At 41.8% G+C, this 20,067-nt stretch overlaps 1 protein-coding gene across 2 annotated transcripts in view; it reads left to right on the top strand.

Moving 5' to 3' along the window:
- EPAS1 (endothelial PAS domain protein 1) overlaps positions 1-20,067 on the top strand; it is a 293,430-nt gene that overhangs the window by 240,653 nt on the left and 32,710 nt on the right. For both annotated transcript variants that reach the window (XM_086927783.1, XM_086927784.1), the window contains exons 8-10: positions 5,802-5,949; positions 15,403-15,605; positions 18,037-18,224. In XM_086927783.1, coding sequence (XP_086783909.1) covers positions 5,802-5,949; positions 15,403-15,605; positions 18,037-18,224 — 539 coding nt within the window. The remainder of the gene's footprint in view (positions 1-5,801; positions 5,950-15,402; positions 15,606-18,036; positions 18,225-20,067) is intronic.

Below are 20,067 nucleotides of genomic sequence, written 5' to 3'. Positions count from 1 at the left end.
CAGTAAATACTTTGCCATGGACTTTTTTGGGCACGCCAGCCATAGGTTAGACCTCTAAATTTGCTGCCCTGCTGGTTACAGATTTGCATGCATTTTTTCTCATGGGTTTTACTGTCTTACATGAGTGAATCAATTGATGTACTATCGTGGTTTGCAAATTGGCAGCCGTGTCCCCATCTTCTAAATTAAAATGATTGTGAGAATTTGAATTGAATAACATTTTCCTACCTTGTACATAACTGAATATTGAGCATTGACCCAGAGTGTTGTGGTTTTGGTACGACTCCTAGTCGTTTCACTTTTCACCCACCTGGTGGGTGTATCTTAAATATTCATGAGCGAGTAAAGTAAATGGTGATGTGGTGTCACAATGATGTCATTGATGATGTAATCTATGATGTCATCCGTGGCATCGTGTCTGAGGTAAGGAGCCCCCTAAAAACTGTTTTGTTCTGTATACATGGCATTCGTGGTTTAATGAATGGAATGTGCCAACCTGTGGGGGTGGACTTTGTTTTTAAATGTAGCTAGTCCCACGTGCATTGCAGTTCAAGCACCTCACAATAGAAGGAATGGCACACAGGGCCGGACTGGGAACGCAATCAGCCCCTGCCAATTGAGTCTGGCTAGCCGCAGGGGTGGAGGGTGGGGAGGAAGGTGCGAGTGTAAAACACTGCAGCTGCTTTTGTTACAGGGGGCTGATATTGCAGCTATGCTACCAAACCGGCCCCCAGTAACAAAAATGGCCCCCAGGGATCCATAACCGGTCCCCACCCTGGCGGCCAACTGGGGAAGCGCCTGTTGCCCGCTACGGCCAGTCTGGCCCTGGTGACACATCAGGCAGTAACAGTATGAGGCGATAGAGTTACACTCCTCTGGGCTGATCTAAGATCTGCTTGACACTGTCTCAAATCCGTGGCTGAAAGAGATTCTGAATTAGCCACTAGTTGAAGCGGGCTGACCCAAACCCGATCCATAACTAGTGTAAGCAGTAGGTCTTGCAAACAGCTGGGTTGTCTTCCCAAACTTTACAACACTGGGCAGATTGAAATCAGATTGGGCATGTGCAGCCAGGTATGGGTGCTTGTTGATTTATGTACATGGTGCGGAGATGTCTGCAATCTGAACTTTAACTCTGACTGGCTGTTCCGAGTTACACATTTTCCCCTGCTGCCATGCCATATTGTTTTAATTTGGTTCTTTACTGTTTTGTGCAGATTGGTCAAGAAGGGAAAACATTATAAAGGGAGGGATCCAAAACCTGACTTTCCAAATTAAATACCTAATGGGAAATTAACAGTATGCAATTTTTTGACGTGTTCAGGCCCCAGGAAGATTGATAGATATCATCATCTTGTTTTGGGTTGAGAGACAAGGAAAGTGGCATTGTTGCCATTTCCAACTCACTGGTTGGATCAGGGCACATCATTGAGGGATGAAAGGGCTCCTCCGTCTCATGTCAAAAATATGTATTTAAATTGTAGATCTGACAAAAATGCCCATGGAAAATATGCAAATTCTGGACCACAAATTCAACCTGAGGGGGACAAAACTGCTTCAAATTAGTCTGTAAAAAATAGAAATTGGGAAGGGCAGAGTGGTGACATAACCGAGCACTGCTGAAGGCTGTCCCTCTTGCCTCCTGAACATGGCTACTGACTCTGCCTATCTGAAAGGAGGGGGAAGATAAGAGGAGTATCCCAGAGGGACTCGTCCTCCTAGTAAGGTATACCTCAAGAAAAAGAAAGCCCAACTGTATAAGGTGTGCTGCCCCCCTGCAGGGTGGAGAAAACACTTTAGGCTTTTTATGTAATCTTCACCCATCAGGGTGGCCCCTTGGTGGTATGCTTCATCAGAGGGTTCCTTCCGTTCTGCTGTTGAATGGGGCTTGCTGTAACCTGCGAGTTACACAGGAGCACTGAATGGTATGTTCTAAGTAAAGAAAAGAGTAGGAGTTTTTTTAAATATGTAGTGAAAGGTTAAAAATACCTGCCTGGTAGAAGAGCAATACTTTAATCAGTCCTCCAGACAGTATGGTTAAAATATAGGTGGAGAAGTAGAAAGTATGGGTTACAATGACCCTTTCTTTCTATAGGTCTACATGTTTCAAGCAAATCCCTGTGGCTTTTCCTCAGAACCAACGATCTATCTCCCTGAATCCACTCCTAAATCAGTAGATTTGACATAAAGTAACTGGGCAAACCCTGCATGCTAATAAAACATTAGCACCTACATGGTATTACTGCTTAACAGCCTGCTATATATAATAAGATAGTCAGCCTGCCAAGGAGAGGTCAAAAAACAGAATAAGAGGACGCTTCTGCTGGTTAAATAGATAAGGCGCGCTGTATAAAATCATCCTTAAAAAAACACCTCTAAGTGAAAGTCCATTTGGGCTCGAACTAGTTGCTTGCTGAGGTGAGCACATCTAATTAAAACAGTGATCCCTGTGATGTAAAACACACAAGCACAAAAGCACACTTAACAGAAACAAAGACACTACATACAAAAATAAAGCAACACTTTTGCTTTCATAGGGCCACCGGTAGCAAGGTGAGCCTGAAGTCACACTCTGAGATACAAATGGAAAAAGGTGAAAAAAACAAATGAATCTCAGCTGAGGCTCATGAGGAGGATCAGAAATTACAAACATATTAATACATTAAAGAATCTGCAAAAATACTTGAGAAAGGAACTTGTACCAGCCATCATGTGTTTTCTGCACATATCGTAAACATTATTCCTTTTGGTGAGGCCCACGTTGCATGTATTGAGTTTGAACACCCATCGCTGTCCTCTCTCAAAACTTGCTTTGCAATTGGCTGTATCAATATTATGCTCCAGGATCACCCACTGGTAGTCTGAAACTACATGTTTTTTCTTGATTTAATGAGTGGACATTTTGCTTGTCACTCGGCCGCACCTGAAATTACTGCTGTGCTTACCTTTTGTTTTTACCTTCTGGGTAATCATCCTGACAAAGTGTAGGGTACAGGGGGAGGGAATCAAGTACACTACTCTCTGTGTATTATAGTTACGGGTTCCGGTTTTATGGTATTTATTGTTTTGACATTTTTGTCTGTATTTATCCATATTTATTTGTTGCCAACTTTATCTGTATTTATCCATATTGATTATGGGTTTTGTGGAACAAAAAAGTTGAAACTGGTATATTTCCACATTTATTTAACCAATAAATATGTAGTCATGCTTGATGCCTGCTGGGTGTCAATGATAGAAACACGCGCAGAAGCTAAATCAATGCGCTTTTATTAAAATATGCACATTTCTGTATCAACCTTGTGTATAGCTACTGCTGTTTAAGCCTCTTTACTAAAATTCCTTTCTTTTTTAACCCCCTTACCTACCAATCTACACTGGCAGTCATGGCAAAGTGTATTTAGAATCAGTCAAAAAGCACCCAATTTCTGTTTTTATCCTCATCTACAAATAAATACCGGCCAGAAAATAAATGGTTTTCTGACTGTATTTATCTGCAAAAATCAGTAAAAACGGAAAACAGGGAGCCTTAATTACAATTAGTCAGAATTCTCAGTTCCCTTGTGTTGGTGGTGTTGAAAGTTACTGATTTGTTACTCTTTGTTAGTGACATACATTACGTCCATCATACGGGTAGTGGCTGACTGCTGGAGGTATTGTGCCCTGTGTCTGTCTGGTGTCAGTTGTAATTTTTTGGGGGCGTGTGTGTGCCAGCAAGTCCCTTGGACTTTTGCCTCATCTATGGGAAAACATGGGTGTTGGTAGATTGAGGGTACCACTATTTAGTATCCACCAGTGTTTATTATTAATTGTATTCGCTCTGTCAGAAGCTTTATAGAATGTGGTAATGTAAATAGGCCTGTCCCCCTTTTCCTTGTGTGGGACATGGTCCAACAAGGCATCTCTATTGTTGTTATGTGCCCTATTTATTGCCTGTGCCACTATTCTCAGTGGGCAATTTCTGACCCCAAGTTTGGTTGCTAAGTCCTCTGCTGGTACCTTGTAATCCCTTATGTCTGAACAGTTCCTCCTCAACCTGCAGTCATGGAATAATAGTAAGCAGATGTTTGCCATTGTTTTTTTATGGGTGGTTGTTTTGAGAGTGCCCTGTCCTGCTATTATGTTAAGGCCAAGGAATACCATTTCTGTGTTGCTAATGGTGTGTGTGAATTTCATTTTTAGCTGTCACTTCATTGCCTGCTCATATGACCTGGACATTGTCAATAAACCTGTTATCGAGTTTTATTTTGTTCAAGAAGGGATTCCCAGGGCTCAAGATTTTGTGCGTTTCTAATTTCTTTTTTATATATATATAGCGCAAGGTTAAAAATACCTTCTTGGTAGGAGAGCAATGCTTTCATCCGTCCTCCAGACGATATGATTAAAACATGAGGGAGAAGTAGAAAGTATGGTATACAATGCCCCTTCTTTTCTATAGGTCTACATGGTTCACACAAATCCCTGTGGCTTTTCCTCAGGACCAAGGATCTAACTCCCAGATTCCACCACTAAATCGGTAGATTTGAGACAAAGGGGGTCATTAGGATGACGAGCGGACTTAGTCCGCCCGCCATCCTATCAGGACTAGGGACCGCCTGCCATAAGGGCGGAGGTCCCGATGGTGGAATTAGGATGCGCCCGCCACAGTGGCGGGCACATCCCTCAGTTTTAACATTGTGGCAGGCGGTGCTCTCTGCATCGCCCGCCACAATGTCAAAAATGAATGTATGCATTTGCATACAAGAAGCGGCAGGCACAGCTCGGTGCCTGCTGCTTCTTGTATGCAAATGCTGGGGGGTACCACAGGTACCCCCCATGTGCAACCCCCTACTCACCTTCACTCTGAGTGAAGACCGCATGCCTTTCCGTGGCGGCATCGCCGCCACGGAAAGGCAACTCCTTTGGCCCATCATAATTTGTCTGCCGGTGTCAATTAGACACCGCCACCATATTATTCCTTTTCCGCCCTGGCCGACTGTCTTTCCGTCCACCGCGGTCCCCCCGCCATCCTAATATGCGGGGTGAATTTTGGTGATGATGTCGGGCAGATTGCCCCCGCCAGGCCGGCGGTGGCTACCAAAGTGTCTGTCCACACTCTGCATGCTAATGAAAAGTTAGCACCTACTTGGTGTTACTGTAGGTCGCAGTACACCCCGTTTCACAGCAGAACAGGAGGAACCCTATGATGAAGCATACAACCAAGGGGCACCCTGGTGGGTGAGGCCTATATAAAAAAAGCCTAGCACTTTTTCTCCATCCTGCAGGGGGTTAGCACACATTAAGCGGATGGGCTCTCTTTATTTTGAGGTATACTGACATTGCCTAGCGGACACTAGGGTAGATATAACTAGCTTTGTGTGGCGGCATAGCAGGTACAGCATGTGACTGAAGGCTGCTGCTGTGGCTGCAGGCCTTGGCCTATGGCATTGTGAGACACCGGGCCCACGCCTGGGTGTTCTGTTCATATTGGTGCAAGATCTAGGCTGTTCTGCATATGGTTGCTCCCTGTCTGACATGGCACAGTGAACAAACAAATGATCAGCTAGAACGTGGGCAAGATTAGGTACTAGCAGATAATATTAAATCAGGCAGTCTACCCGTCACTTGTTTTTCTCAATTGGAGCAATGATCTTTACAAATGCAATATATGTATATTGTCTGTATTTGTCAGATGTAATGGCACATTACCACAGTTGGGTCTGGCTTTGCCAACCCATTTGATATTTCTTGGTAGTGTGTAGTTTAAATGAAATTAATGAAAAAAATTATTTTCCATGCTTGTTTGGTTTCTCATTTACTAGTGTGCGCAAAGGGCCAAGTGGTCACCGGTCGATATCGCATGCTTGCAAAGCATGGCGGCTATGTGTGGGTGGAGACACAGGGGACCGTCATTTACAATACACGAAACTCGCAGCCACAGTGTATTGTCTGCGTCAACTACGTCCTAAGGTAAGGCACTACAAGAGGTACGCCTAATAAACAATTACAAAAAATATATGAATCGAGGAGGCAGCACAGTATCTTTAGAGGGGCTTCTGGTTTGACAGGAAGAAACCAACCAACAGAAGCAAATATTTCTGAATATCCAACACGCAGCAGATCTAAATAATGCCATGAACACTGCGTTTGCAAAGCTGCAGTAGTCCCTTGTTCCTAAAGTCTCATGACACAGCATCTAATCCTCTTTCAGCTTCTTTTGTAATTATCGCCATGGTCGCTGTGGCTCATTATAGGCCTAAGGGAAGCTGACCTGGAAACACTAGTTTAGGGGCATAGTGTGTGTTCTCAGACTGCTTTCAATTAAATCTCATCCGAACATGATACAATTATTTCGCAAATGTAATTGTGCATGACTTTCAGTCACAAATGGGCAGAAGTGCTGAAAATAATTTTATAATCACAGTGATTTTGGGAAAAATGAATCTGAAAATGCGAATGTTCAAAATGTTCTGCACATTTCGGTCACAGACGCTGAATAAACAGATATGAACTTAAACCTTTGTAAATTTTGGAACCATGAGTCAACGCTTTGAAATCCAGGTGTATGAAATTTGCTGAATTTGCTTTTGCCCATTTATGTCAAATTCTGCAAAAATTAGGCAAAACTCCTGAAATTCAAAACTGACATTTACCACTATATTTTTGTGTGAAAAGTGCACTTGGAAGAGGGGGCCCTACCTAAGAAGTCAGAGGTTTTTTTCTTCTTTTGTGTAGTGACTTACAGTGCACAGGGAGCCCTGACATCATTACACTAAAGTGACACTAAAAGAAGCCGAGGGACTCATTTTACTTTCACTGCATCAGTGCTCGGGTGGCACATCTCTGCAGCTGAGCACTTATAAGGATGGGGGGGTACCGTTGGGAAGAGGTGAATCTCCCCTTTCAAATGATACCTCTCCCCATTGGATACCTGCTTGGGAATCGCCGTAGAAGAGCGATCCGCAAGCATGAATCCACCTAGGTCTAGGGATTTTGGGGGAGCTGCCCCTAGGGGCTTGTGATCCCCCCACCCAAAACGGAGATCAGTCATTCTACCTCCTCTGGGGCCATTTGGGGTATTTACCATCGATCTGCCCTCCGTAGATATAGGGGGTTGAGGGCACCCCATTATGGGCATGGCTATGCAACTACCCCTAAAAACTATTATGACTGCCTTTCCGTCCTCCTTGGTGGGTAGATGGGGTGATTAACCCCCAATCTACCCTCCTCCCAGGGGGCAGAAAGTCCACTAGACAGCAGGAACAGCTGTTTTGAGTGTAAAATTTGATGAATTCATGTTGCGTTTTGGGTTTTGTCCTGTCAAGGGCACTAGGCTTACCCACACAAGTGAGGTACAGTTTTTATCGGAAGACATGTGGGAGCATAGAATAGTAGGATATTTGTTATTACCAATTGGATTGCTCTGCATTTGTTCCTTCCAAATGTAAGCCAGTGTGTAAAAAAGAAGACCTTTAAAAAATACTCTCTAAATCATATGCTAGTACAGGGACCCACAAATTCAGAGATGTACAAATAACCACTGCTTCTGAACTCTATATCTTGTGCCCATTTCAGAAATATGTAGGTTTTCTTGATACCCATTTTTCACTCTACGGATATCACCATTTGAATTGGTCTATACTCTGTCCACAATGATAAGCCATTGTGTGGTGCAGCTCAGTTGTTGGCTCTGGGTACCTTGAGTTATTGAAAAACCTACAAACCTTATATATCTCTGCACCCAGACGGGCCTAACGGACGTAATGGTGTAATGCTTTAGTACATTTGCCATTGTGGCAAAAAGTTACAGATGAAAATGTTGTCACAAATGGCGTTATTTTTGCTACTTATTTTGAATATTTCTTCATTCAACAGTTAGATTCTTTGGGAAAACCTTAAGGGATCTACACTTTCTGAATTTGGAATTTGTCTACTTTTCAGAAAAAACTTTGCTTTTCCGGATCACCCATGGGTTTCACTCTGGTTTCTGCCACAAACTCAAACTAGCACAAAAAATATAGGAAACATGAGCTACCTCTTTGAAAAATGACAAAACTGTGGTAAAAAAATGTTGTTTCTTTATTTAGCTTTGCTTGTGCCTGAAAGCTGGAAAGATGGTGACTTTAGCACAGAAAAACGTTCTATGATGCCATTTTTAGAGAAAAATAGACCCTTTTATCCACTTTTCTACTTTTACCCAAAAACTCAAAATGTAGCTTTATTTTGCCTTTATCTCTGTCTTCACCAGGGGAATCCACAGACCCTGGGTACTTTCAGAATCCACAGGATGCTGGAAAAAAGGGCACAATTTTGGCATGGATATCTTGTTTGTAAAAAACGTTTTAGAGCCCTATTTGCAAACTACCCCAAATTGTCACAAAAGGGCTCAGCACTGGGGGGAAAGGTCCAGCAGCTAAGTGGTTAAGGAAGAATTTAGTCGTTGCCTGAAGACCTCATTGTTCTCAGCCGATTAACCTACACAGTGGCTGGATACCCTCAGAATGGGGAATTTTATCTCTGGAAAGGTTGGATTAAATTTAGAACCTGTCAACAAAGTGTGGCGTTGAATAAATTGACATGATGCACATGCAGCTGTCCCAGAGACGGGCTTGTGGTATTGTTTTTTTTTACCATAGTTCTGACGAAAGGGGCAGCGTCATGAATGCCAGGCTGGGATGAGTGCATTACTGAGGTTTCGGATTGGATTTAAAGTCCTCTGCCTAGTCACTTTTGCATCAGTTGTGCATGAGCAAACACAGTTGATAAATATTTTTAAATCAGTATACCAAGAACTCTTTGGCTCATCTGGTAGTAAGGTGAAATGTCACATTATTAACTTGTATCATCAAGCACAACTATCAAATTCCACCTAGAAATGTTGAGTGTACTGTGTATGCCCCTTTAATTTACACCAAGCCATGTTGTGAATCTATACTGCCCTCCAGTGGGTAGATCTGAGAACACCTACATGAAGAGATAACAATAAACCTTCACATGCCTATGAATCCCCACTTCCCGCTAAAATGCACCCCAATGTTAGAGGTGGGTGCAAGGAGAGCCGAGCCCGAAGCAAACCAATGATCTGGCTCAGATCTTACAACCCATTCACAAGCGGAGCCCTGAGCATGTTTGCAATTAAAGTCACACAACAAACATAACATAAATATGATAAAGCTGCTTCAAAATTCAAGAAAGTGTATTTACGTAATGTGAAGCTTTGACAATATAAATAACATTATAGCATTACATCGAGAAGTACTTATTAAAAGTGATCATTTTTAAACATGGGCCATTAGTGCACTAAAAGGCAAGACTGTTGTCATGTATCTTATGTTATGTTAATAAAACTTATTAAGCGCACGAATACCCGGAGGTGTCTTGGCGCTAAGACTCAACGTAAGCCCAGAGATTTCAGGATCCTAGTTTTGGAATAGCCATGTTTTAAGGCCCTTTCTAAACGAGGCAAGTGAATTTGCAGCTCTGATCTCCACAGGAAGCATATTACATAGTTTTGCCGTAACCAATGCTTCGGCCTCCCCAACTAGAGGTATAAATCCTAAGAACCATCATAAGCCAGGCACCAGTAGAGCGTAGCTGTCTGCCAGGATGATACCTGGAAAAGATGTTTTTCAAAAACACCAGTCCCGTATTATTCAAGGCCCTGTAGACTAAACAAAGTGTCTTGAACTTGATACGATGTGCCACAGGGAGCCAGTGAAGTTTACGGGCTTTCTTTAGAGACTTATTCATACTTAGGCAGATTTAGTAGGAGCCTTGCAGCTGCATTGTGCACCATCTGCAGGTTTTTCTAAGGTGGCTTCTGCATATTCAGATAAAGTCTGTTACAATAATCTAACTTTGATAGTACCAGTGCAGTCAACACCGTCCTCCTGGAATCGAAGGGGATATAGGGAAGAACCTTCTTCAGTTTCCTAATTAAATAAAAGGCGGCCGAAACAGTAGCATTTGTTTACTGAGAGAACGTTAGTTTGTTGTCAATCAGAACCCCAAGATTTTTTGCCTTTTCTGCTGGTTTTGATAAATCTCCCATCTAGACAGGCCACCAGAGGCAGTCCTATCTTGGCTGGAGATTACCAAAAATCACTATGTAGGTTTTTAATCGAATTGAGATTGAGACAATGCTTGCCCATCCAGCTGCTAATTTCCATCATACAGTTTTGAAAATTGCAACGCAGGGGGTGCTTGATCTTTATATGCGGCTACCACGATCTGTGTGTCATCAGCATACTTTGTTAAATTGAAGCCAGAATGCTGGATCAGGGGAGCCAATTCTGACACGTAGATGTTAAACAGGGATGGGCTAAGCAACGAACCCAGTGAAACACCACAAGGTAGTGCATAAGGGGTGGATTTAAACTGGTCCAGGGTCACTGTTTGTCTTCTTTCCTTGAGAAAAGACGATAGTAAGGACAGTGCCAAACCCTTATCCCCTAGTTTTTCCAAACGGAGTAACAGTAAACTATGGTCAACAGTATCAAAAGTTGCCGACAAATCAAGGAGGATCAGGGCAACTGCACCTCCTATATCCATCACGGTCCTAATCTCCTCTATAGCCTTGATCGAGGAAGCCTCAGTACTATGCTCTGGGCGGAGCCAAATTGGGCGGCACCCTGTTTCCCTTACTCTCAAGTGTGACCCGAGTGTTATATGTAAAGCCCAGCTCAGAGAAAAAAGTATGGCAGAACAAGCGTAGGGTTTTTCAGCAACCAGACATTAATTTTTTGGGCATCCTGTTTCCCTGCCTTTCAAGTAAACCCCCCTTTGTTGCATGTAATCCCAGCAGACCTGTCAAAGCAGGATTTTACATTGAATCAGGATTTGATACTGTAATGTCAAAAAGGATGCTCCCAGCCCCAATATGCATATTCTGTTAGCTTCAGAGGAGTAATCTCCGCCCCTTCAAGTCAGCCTATTTTGTGCTCTTTGGAGGCACTTCACAACATTTTTACACTTATGCAAATGCTAATTACTGGCTGGCAGAGTGGAAGAGCAACCAGGAGCTTCAGGTAGGGATAAGACTACTTTCTAAAAGTTACCTTTTCTTAATATATATTAAAAATCTGACTACACCATTTAATTGCATTTCTAATAATTGCAAAAAATATTTGTTTCTTATTGTTATAACTAGTCACGTTCCTGAGCTACAGTATCAGTATTTATCGTCTGTACTCTGGTTTTCAAAATAGAACAGCTAGGACCACTACAATGAAAAGTAGCTTTTCAGTGCTAGTCATTGTAAGGACATATTAATATTAACCTTCTACATGGCTAAAAATTAGCGGCGTAGAGGACAGTTGCGTACAATTGATTTTAACGACAGACACTACCAGAGCTGAATGAGCATCTAATCCTCACTAGTTTAATATAGTACAAGGCATGACTGGCAGCATCATATATGATTAATGTGCACTGGAGTTAACTCCTGGAGACTGCACATCTGCTGGAGCTCATTGGGCTTCTACCAGAGCTAATTAGGCATTTGGCCCCAGGGAGTCTATAAAGTGCTTCCAGATAATGTATTGATGTTAGAACTGAGTGGACAGCTAACCCTCGCCAGGTCAGTGGGATGAGGGACTGCAAGTCTACCAGAGCTACTTAATCCGTCTCTCATTAGCTCAACTACCTGAATAATACTGAAGAGAATGCATTGACTTCTACAGATGATAAAATAACTACAGTTTTTAAATTGAAATTCCTTAATATAACAACAGAAAGAAACCATTCTTCCAGGGCAGTTTGATCACAGCCCCCACGCAGCAAAAAGTACTATGCACAATATGGAAGATGGGGCTTTCAATATGTTATGCTATGTTAAGAAGATTTGTCCAGCGCATGACTGACCCTTCGCTACCCAGGTAATATGTTGCAAGATGGAAAAGCAGAGAGGACGTAAAATAAGGTTGGGAATAGGCAGGTTTTTATAGCCTTTCTAAAGAGCTAGATGGTTTTGAATACCTCTGATAGACACAGGGAAAGAATTCCATAGTCTGGATGTCAATGCCTTAAAAGAGCGACCCCCGGCTCTTGCTCGTAGGACTCTGGGTGCAAGCTAAATACTAATCGGCCGAGCAAAATGTACGCTGCAGTAGATACGGTGCCAGCAGATCAGATGAGACAGGAGGCACATGTTGGGTCAGAATTTTGTGAGCAAAGCTCAATGTCTTAAACTGGATTCTTTTATCAACAGGCAGCCAGTGTAGCTAAGGCATACGCTTTGACGCTGAGCAGAATTTTGGGAGAGCAAAAAGAGTGCGTTCTTTTGCATTTTGTACCCTTTGTAGGCACTGGATCCCAGATTTATTGGCGCCTAGGTAAAGGGAATTACAATAATCCAGCCTAGATAAAATCGTAGCTTGGATAATGGTCTGGTGAGTTTGCGAGTCAAAAAACCCTACAAGAGGCTTGTGTCGCACAGAATCCCAAAACAAACCCCGCGTTCACTTTTGTTTGGGCTTCGAAGGACAACCTTCTATCCACCCATACTCCCAAATTTTGCACTGCCTCCTTAGGCAGGAGTGCAGGCCTTAACGCATCTGGCTCCCATTGCTCTGACCTCAAATTACTGCTTCTCCCTAGCAGTAGAATTTCAGATTTACCGGCGTTTAACTGCAGACAGTTTGCTGTCATCCAATCTGCAAGAGCCAGCATGTCCTCCTGAAATTTAAAGAGGGTATTTTTGCATTTTTTGGAAAAGGAAATAACCAGTTGGTTGTCACCAGTGTAAGACACTAATGACAGTCCTTTGTGTTTTTCTACCACTGTGAGGGATTGCAGATAGATATTAAAGAGCGTAGGGCTCAATATGGATCCCTGCGGAACTCCGTACTCCATACTCCTTTGAACAATGGGGTTGTACAGTGACCTGGAATGTTGTACCATCCAGAAAAGATGTGAACCAGGCCAAGGCAGCACCCCCAATATCTATCACCTGCAAGCGGTGCAGTAAGATCTCATGAGATACCGTATCAAAAGCGGTGCTGAGGTCAAGGAGGATTAAACCGTGGAGTTACCTTAATCCAAAGTGCTTCGAAGTTGCTCCGTCACTTGCAACAGGGCGAATTTGGTACTGGGGTGTGATCTGAAACCTTTTTGTGTGGAGTCCAATATCCCATTGGACTCTACAAATTCTGTGAGGAAGGAGTTCACATGGGATTCCGTGGCTTTGGCCAAGAAAGGGAGCCGAGATATGAGGCGATAGTTTTCTGGCTTCGATGACTCCAGAGAAGGTTTGTTTAATAACAGTGTTACTTTGGCATTCTTACATGCAAGTGATACAGACGCCGAGATCAGGGATAAGTTAATCAGCTCACTACAACTGATAGAAGCTGTTTTTGAAATTTACGGAGTTGGACCGGTTTCATAGGGTCTGCTGGGGAGCTTGATTTTATTTTATTGCAGAGACACTCAACCTCGGAAAGGGATAGTAGAGGGAAGTAGAGCAATGTTCTTTCATCCCTGTTTCCGTTGTTCCTTAACCCTCCCATACAATCCATGTTGGCATTTACAGTTGGAAAATTATTATAGATCTTCTCCACCTCGTTCATGAAGTCCTGGCCAACTCATCACACTGATTAGTAGAGATAATGGGCGATTTGGTTGCAGAATTCGATCTCTTCATAACCTTGAGAAGGGAGAAGATTGTTTTTGAGGGATTATTGGTCTCTTTAATTTTGAATTCAATGTACTTGGCCCAGGCCTTCCGAATCAGCGTGTGATAGGGATTAATCAAGAAGCAAATGCGAAGCCAAATAAATGGTTATCCACTGTGGCGGTCAGGCAATATGGTGATTGCCCTCTCCAAGAATCTGATTAACCTGGCCAATAGCATTGGGTCTGTGCACTGTAAGCAAGTTGACATTGCAGCCTCCAAGGTCCTTTTTCCGAGCCGGATAAAACACGGGCGTAGGAATTGTCATCTAAGGGTCATCATACACGGGCATATGCAGATATAACGAGGAACAGACTCGGGATACTGTGCACATCCTCTGCAACATGTGCACAACTGCGAGAATCTCCAAGATGCAGTTGTTTTCAAAGGTAGAATTTGAAACCTAAAGGGAATATATTTTATTTGTAAGTATTGTTTCATGTGCAGAACTAGGGAAGACTGTGGGATAGGTCTCTGGAGTAACAGCAAGAGTAGGTCAGCTCTAGCCAACTTAACCAACTCAGTGCTTTTAGTGTAAGAGTTATCTCTGTTTGCTTGTTTAACTTGTAGTTTGAATTGCCCATATTCTATCGGTCTGTCCCAGAAATCATTTAACTGCAGTTCATTTAGGAGAGTTGTCAGGTTTATAATACCATTATTTCTGTGAATTTTTGACTTGGCTTGGTACTATTTTCATATGCATGTTTTTAAAGAGCCTACTGGTGCATTTCTCATGTGATACAAATACTTAAAAAATTGAGGAACAGCAGATGCGGAGAGGTTGATCATTCCAAACTCCAACTGAAGTTGGCTAACAGGCGTGCACTTGGGTAAACCAAAGACCTTCCAAATCGCCTCTGATTGTATTTGTACCAAGTTTAGGGGCACTTTGGTGCCCGATATTGGAGCACCATAAATAATGCCTGGTTCCAATTTAGCTCTGAGACTTTACAGCACACTCTTTCTAGTAGGGTTCCTACTCCTATTGCTTATTGGCCTTAATTGATGTTGCAGCAGCTGTGCTCGGTATTTCATTCCAAGATAATGATAAGTTTCAGTCGTCTGGATCTTTTGGTTACCCAGATGCCAGACAAAGCTAGATTTCACAGAACCAAATTTCATTAACATTGTCTTTGTCAAATTCAATTTCAAATAATGTATTGAATTGTACTCAAGAAGACCATCAAGTGCCCTTTGTAGCCTGATTTGTGTTACATCTAACAGTGCAGTACCATCAGCATAATGGAGCAAAGGAAGATGTCACCAATAGTTTCTTGGGGAATTCAGAAACCTGGATATCCAAAGGCTTTCAGAAGCGCTATCGAACAAAACCTACAAAAGCATCGCTAACTTCCAAGGAAATCCCAAATTTAAGAAAGCTGTGTGTTTACATCGACTCCATAGGATTTACAACTTTCTTTGTCAATCTGTCGAAAATGTTAACTTTTCAATGTTTCTGCATTGTAATAGTTGATAGGGTAACTGGGAAAACATGGCCTGATATAAGAAATACAAGTTCCAACAGAACAGTATCAAAGACCTCTAGATATATTTCAAAGGAAACGGAATTGTTATTCTAGTGTTATATGGAATCTGAGATAAAATGCTTCAGTTGTGCATGCTTTTTGTTATACCGAGGGTTAGGAATAATTTTAGACTGAGTGATAATTTCGTAAAACCTTTTTTAACAATTCAGTGTCTTTATATTTTAAATGTTTTACCTTATTTTTATCTGTTTTTTTATATTTTCACAGTGAAATTGAAAAGACAGACATTGTTTTCTCCATGGACCAGACAGAATCTCTGTTCAAACCACGCCCAGTGGCCTTGGGTTCCTTCTTTGACAGTGCAGTGCCAGACAAGAGTGACTTCTTGTTCACTAAACTGAAGGAAGAACCTGAGGAGCTAGCACAGCTGGCGCCCACACCTGGCGATGCCATCATCTCTCTTGATTTTGGTTAGTACCATCCTCTGACAGATGTGCCTAGTGTGTGTGCTCTAGTTGTGTGTGGAGCAGTAGGTCACAGAAGAATCCTCTTCTGAGAATGCCTTATACGAATATGATCTCCAATAGCTAGGACATCACTGCATCACTTTTGCTTTAAAGGAAATGAATGAGATATTACAACATATGGTGTGGAGTTTCCAGGCAGCACTGAAACCTCTCTAATCACTGATTCGCGAAAAAAAAAACTTTGTACATATACACCTATACACTCAAATGTTTGACTTTAGTTTTGCAAATTTTTTCAATGCTCAAAGAATTCTGGGTGTACTCCTGAAAAGCTTGGGCAGTGGCAGGTTTTCAGAAGTAATCACAAGCATAAGCAGTTAAGGATGCATAATCAGATATACTGCCACATGCATCAACATTTGGATTTGTGATTCCTAAATAGAGATTTTTAAGGAATAGCTATTTGGGAATCCAAAATGCTTATGTATGTAGGAATCACAAAATAAATTGCAATTCCTTAAAATTACCTATTAGTGGTTCGCAAATTGCGAATCGCTATTAGGTAATGTTACTCCATTCATTCCAATGGGCCTATAGGAATGAATGGCAATGAATTCGCAAATTGCGATTACCAAATTGGTTATCGCAAATTGCTAATTCAATTCCAAGGGTGCCAGGGGGCCTAAGGCCCTCATGATGCACCCCACTCAAAAAGGTAAGTGTGCACATGTGGCGCACACACATGCCCCAAGGGCATGTGTGTGCGCCACATGTCAATTTGAAAAATGCACTTTTCTTCATTTTTCAAAGAGTGCCCAAATTACCATCAACTTGAAGTTTCCTAAATGCACAGTTTGTATTTAGGAAAAGCTTGATGCATCACCTTTAGGGAATCCTAAATTGTGATTCCCTAAATGCATTTGCAATTACCTAATGTGTGAATGGAAATGGGTTTATGCATCAGAAATGGTCATTTTCCGTTCGCTAACGGGCCAATTCTGCAAATCGGCCCATTTGTGACTGTAAAAAAGCTTGACGCATGTGGCCCATAATGTACAATTGCACATGTTTAAAAGCTTACCAAAACTGCATATGCTAACTTTTTGGTTTTTCCTGTGAAATCTCTCCCCCTGCTCCCCCAGTATTTTTGGAGGACACCTCCTTATTCTTAGCATGTATAGAGTTTTACTCCTTCCTTTGAGAGGAGTAATTCTCTAACCATATCCGTGGCAGGAATGATCCCTGGAAAGGGTTTGTAAATATTTACAAACTTACAGGTTTGTGGCTGTGCTAAATTTCCAAGCGTTTACTCCACTTTCCACCCCTCGAACACATTTAGTCCCACTTGAAATTACAACAATAATAATTTTAGTCATTTGTATACTTAAGAAGAACTTAGGTACACACTTGGCGTTGTGTATCAAGCCCAATTAGTCTGGCTGCCACTATTCTTTCCCATTGAAAAACATTACGTGCACTTGTAAAATCTTATTATTGATTCATCAAATCATGAATGGTGGGATTTAGAGCCTTGCAGAAGGGATTTACTCACACAGATTCTTCACCAATTTGGTGCAAATTCTATGTGAGCAAATTCTCCTTATGTTTGTTTTGTTTGCCCTATGTTGGCAGGGTATGCCCAGACATGGGTCCCTTGCTCACTTTGCCTCTGAATTCAAGCTAGCCTGGCTGAGGAGGGGTGTTACCCTGAAACCGGTCCCAGGATGCTTGTTTTCGGTTCAGGGAACACCTGGCTTGGCTTTTCAGGCTGAACAGTCCCCATGAGGAACAGGGTCAAGACTGATTTGTATATGGCTGGGTCTCTGACCTGGGGTGGCAAAGTGAGCTAAAGAATGATGGTGGATTTAACCCAGATCTGTGACTGGGGGTAAGTGTCTGAAAAGTTTCAGTGCTCCGTCCATTATCTCCTTGTGTTTGCCAAATTCTGTACTAAGCAAACATTTGTGTGTTGTAGGGAGTGTTGCCAACATAGATTGGTGAACTCCTACAAGCTTGAAAATTGCTGGTAACTCAACAATTTGCAAGTAATTACTAAACTAAACATGCGTGTAAGTTTCCTACTGGTGGGAAGGCATAAACGAGTTTTAAGGTGGGATTATTAAGTGAGCACTTTTAGATTTTATGTGGTTTCAGGGGAAGGACGTTTGCCACATAAAAAGTACATTTTCAGGTATTAGAGAAATGGACCCCTGCTACATACCTGGGCAGGTGAAAGCTGCCAGGAATCTGAAACAGTTCTCTATGAATTACTAGTGAATTTCTGAAAAGTTGAAAATTAGCTTAAATGTTCAATGGAAAGTCAGTTCAGCGCAACTTTACATATTTAGTCGCAGTGGTGGTGTATGTATAGCTGAGTCTTTTCATAGGAATCTGACTAAAGAAATGAATCCTAATGTTGTAATTAACTGTGCAGGTGCACACACTTTTGAGGAGCCATCAACTTACAGCACAGCTGGGCGAACTCCGAACAGCCAGTGGCCGCCTGAAGTTCAGAACCACAGTCCCCAAACAGAAGCTTTGAACATTCCTTCATTCCAGTCACCAAAGGTTGCCCCTGGGAGCTGTACTCCAAGCGCAAGTAGCAGCAGCAGCTGCTCTACGGTGAGAAATACCCTACACTAAAGATTGGCACTTTAATACATTATTACACAATGCAATAAGACATCTTTATGTTTCAGTATAGATTCTAGACCAAACCATTGTGGAAACTCTAGTATAAGGGTTTTCAGAGCCCAGTACATGTATCCCAATTGGCAATGGGCCTCACTTAGAAACAGAGCCATTTGACTGCCTAGTTCTTGCAATTGGTTGTCCGTTAGTGGTACTTCAGATATACTGCTGCCTACAGCTGCATTTGTATAGACTAGGCCCTCCATAAGGTTCTAAATAACAGTGATCCCTGAACAAAGTCTATTCATTAATTGCAGTTTGTGGATTAGAATTATGGTTAATAATATGGAGAAATTTGTAACTGGTATATCTATATTGCCTTTGCAATATATAACATGAGATATCAGTTTGTTTTTTTACATTAGATGATCACTAAGGGCTGTCTTTGACCCCTTTCTTCCTTTCATAATTTTGATCCAGTACACCCAAATCACGATGGAAAGTCCTACTTATATGTTTTTAAATTTTGTTTAAAATGCTAGGATAGAAATTCGACGCTCGAAAAACCACCTATTATGAATCACAGAAATATTGGATATAAGAATTAAATCTCAAAGAAATTCAAATGTGAAACACACTATTATGGAATACAAGCTACAAAGAGAATCCCAAAACAACAGGAGCCTGTTAATGGCGAGCAAACACCACTTGTTGCTGTTGTTTCTTTCAAACTATCAGTCATTTACAGGAAGAGTGAAAAGCAGAGTCAACATTACAAACTCTGGAATAAAACAAAAGAGCATGGTTGTAATATTCATTTCCTAAAGAAAAAGGACACCGACTTCGGGCACACAGGGCTTTTATAAAAATTCTAAATTGTATTGAAATTTCTTAAGTCATGAATATCAGAAGAGGAAGTGACACGACCTTAACAGTGTCTATAGGTGTGGTTGTCCTTCAAAGTCTATGTAAACCGTGTGTACTTGCAGTCAGAGAGCACCAGCAGATTAGAAATATCTTGTCTCATAAACCCCTGTGAATCATCCTATTCGTTTTTGTGTATAACAGAGAACTTGTCAGTGACCACTTGGTTCAATAAAACACCCTCAACACATCCATGGGGTTGTCTTCATTCTGGGTGAGAACTGTACAAGCACAAGACACTTGTCTCTCACTCATTTCAGGGAAGATTCCTGGTGTGGATTTGTAGAGTTTTGCAGTGGGGATGAGAGCTCCAAGGGGTAATTACATATCTAAAGAGTGCTATGTAAATGTTCCAACTCGCTCATAGTCAATGGCTCTGCCTATTCACAAATATATTATAAATGGCCAGAGTGTGCTTTTATGTGTGGTCCAAGAGGCCACATCCTAATCATAGTGTATCCCAGCCTTTTGGTCTGGTCACATGGGTAACCTTTCAGGACTTCAGAAGTACTAATGGGTTAACCAAAGGATCTGTTTATTAAGACTTTGAGTTGACCCCTGTAACATGTGTTCCAGGTTTGTACTCAAAGCTTTAAATCATAAACATATACTTCTTACACTATGAAAAAAAAAATTGCAGTACACAAATAATGTATCTGTGTCTAATTGTTAAATAGACCATTACTCTGCCTCAAGAACCTTACAATAAATTACTTTGTTTTACAAATTCTGCACTTCTGGGTGGCCGCAGAATGTTTTTGACCGCTTTTCATTTAATGTCTTTCAGACAATTTTCTCCTATTTTCCTCAAAAGTTAGCCCTCACTACTATGCCATTTCTGCCTATGTAAGTAGACTTGCTCTTAAGTGCTAATCAGACCCAGAGAGCATCATAGGAGTTTTACACAGAT

This window comes from Lissotriton vulgaris, chromosome 6 (genome assembly GCF_964263255.1).
Source record: "Lissotriton vulgaris chromosome 6, aLisVul1.2, whole genome shotgun sequence".
NCBI lineage: Eukaryota > Metazoa > Chordata > Amphibia > Caudata > Salamandridae > Lissotriton > Lissotriton vulgaris.
The sequence above is the reverse complement of the archived record's forward strand: the minus strand, read 5'-3'. Positions and strand labels throughout refer to the sequence as shown.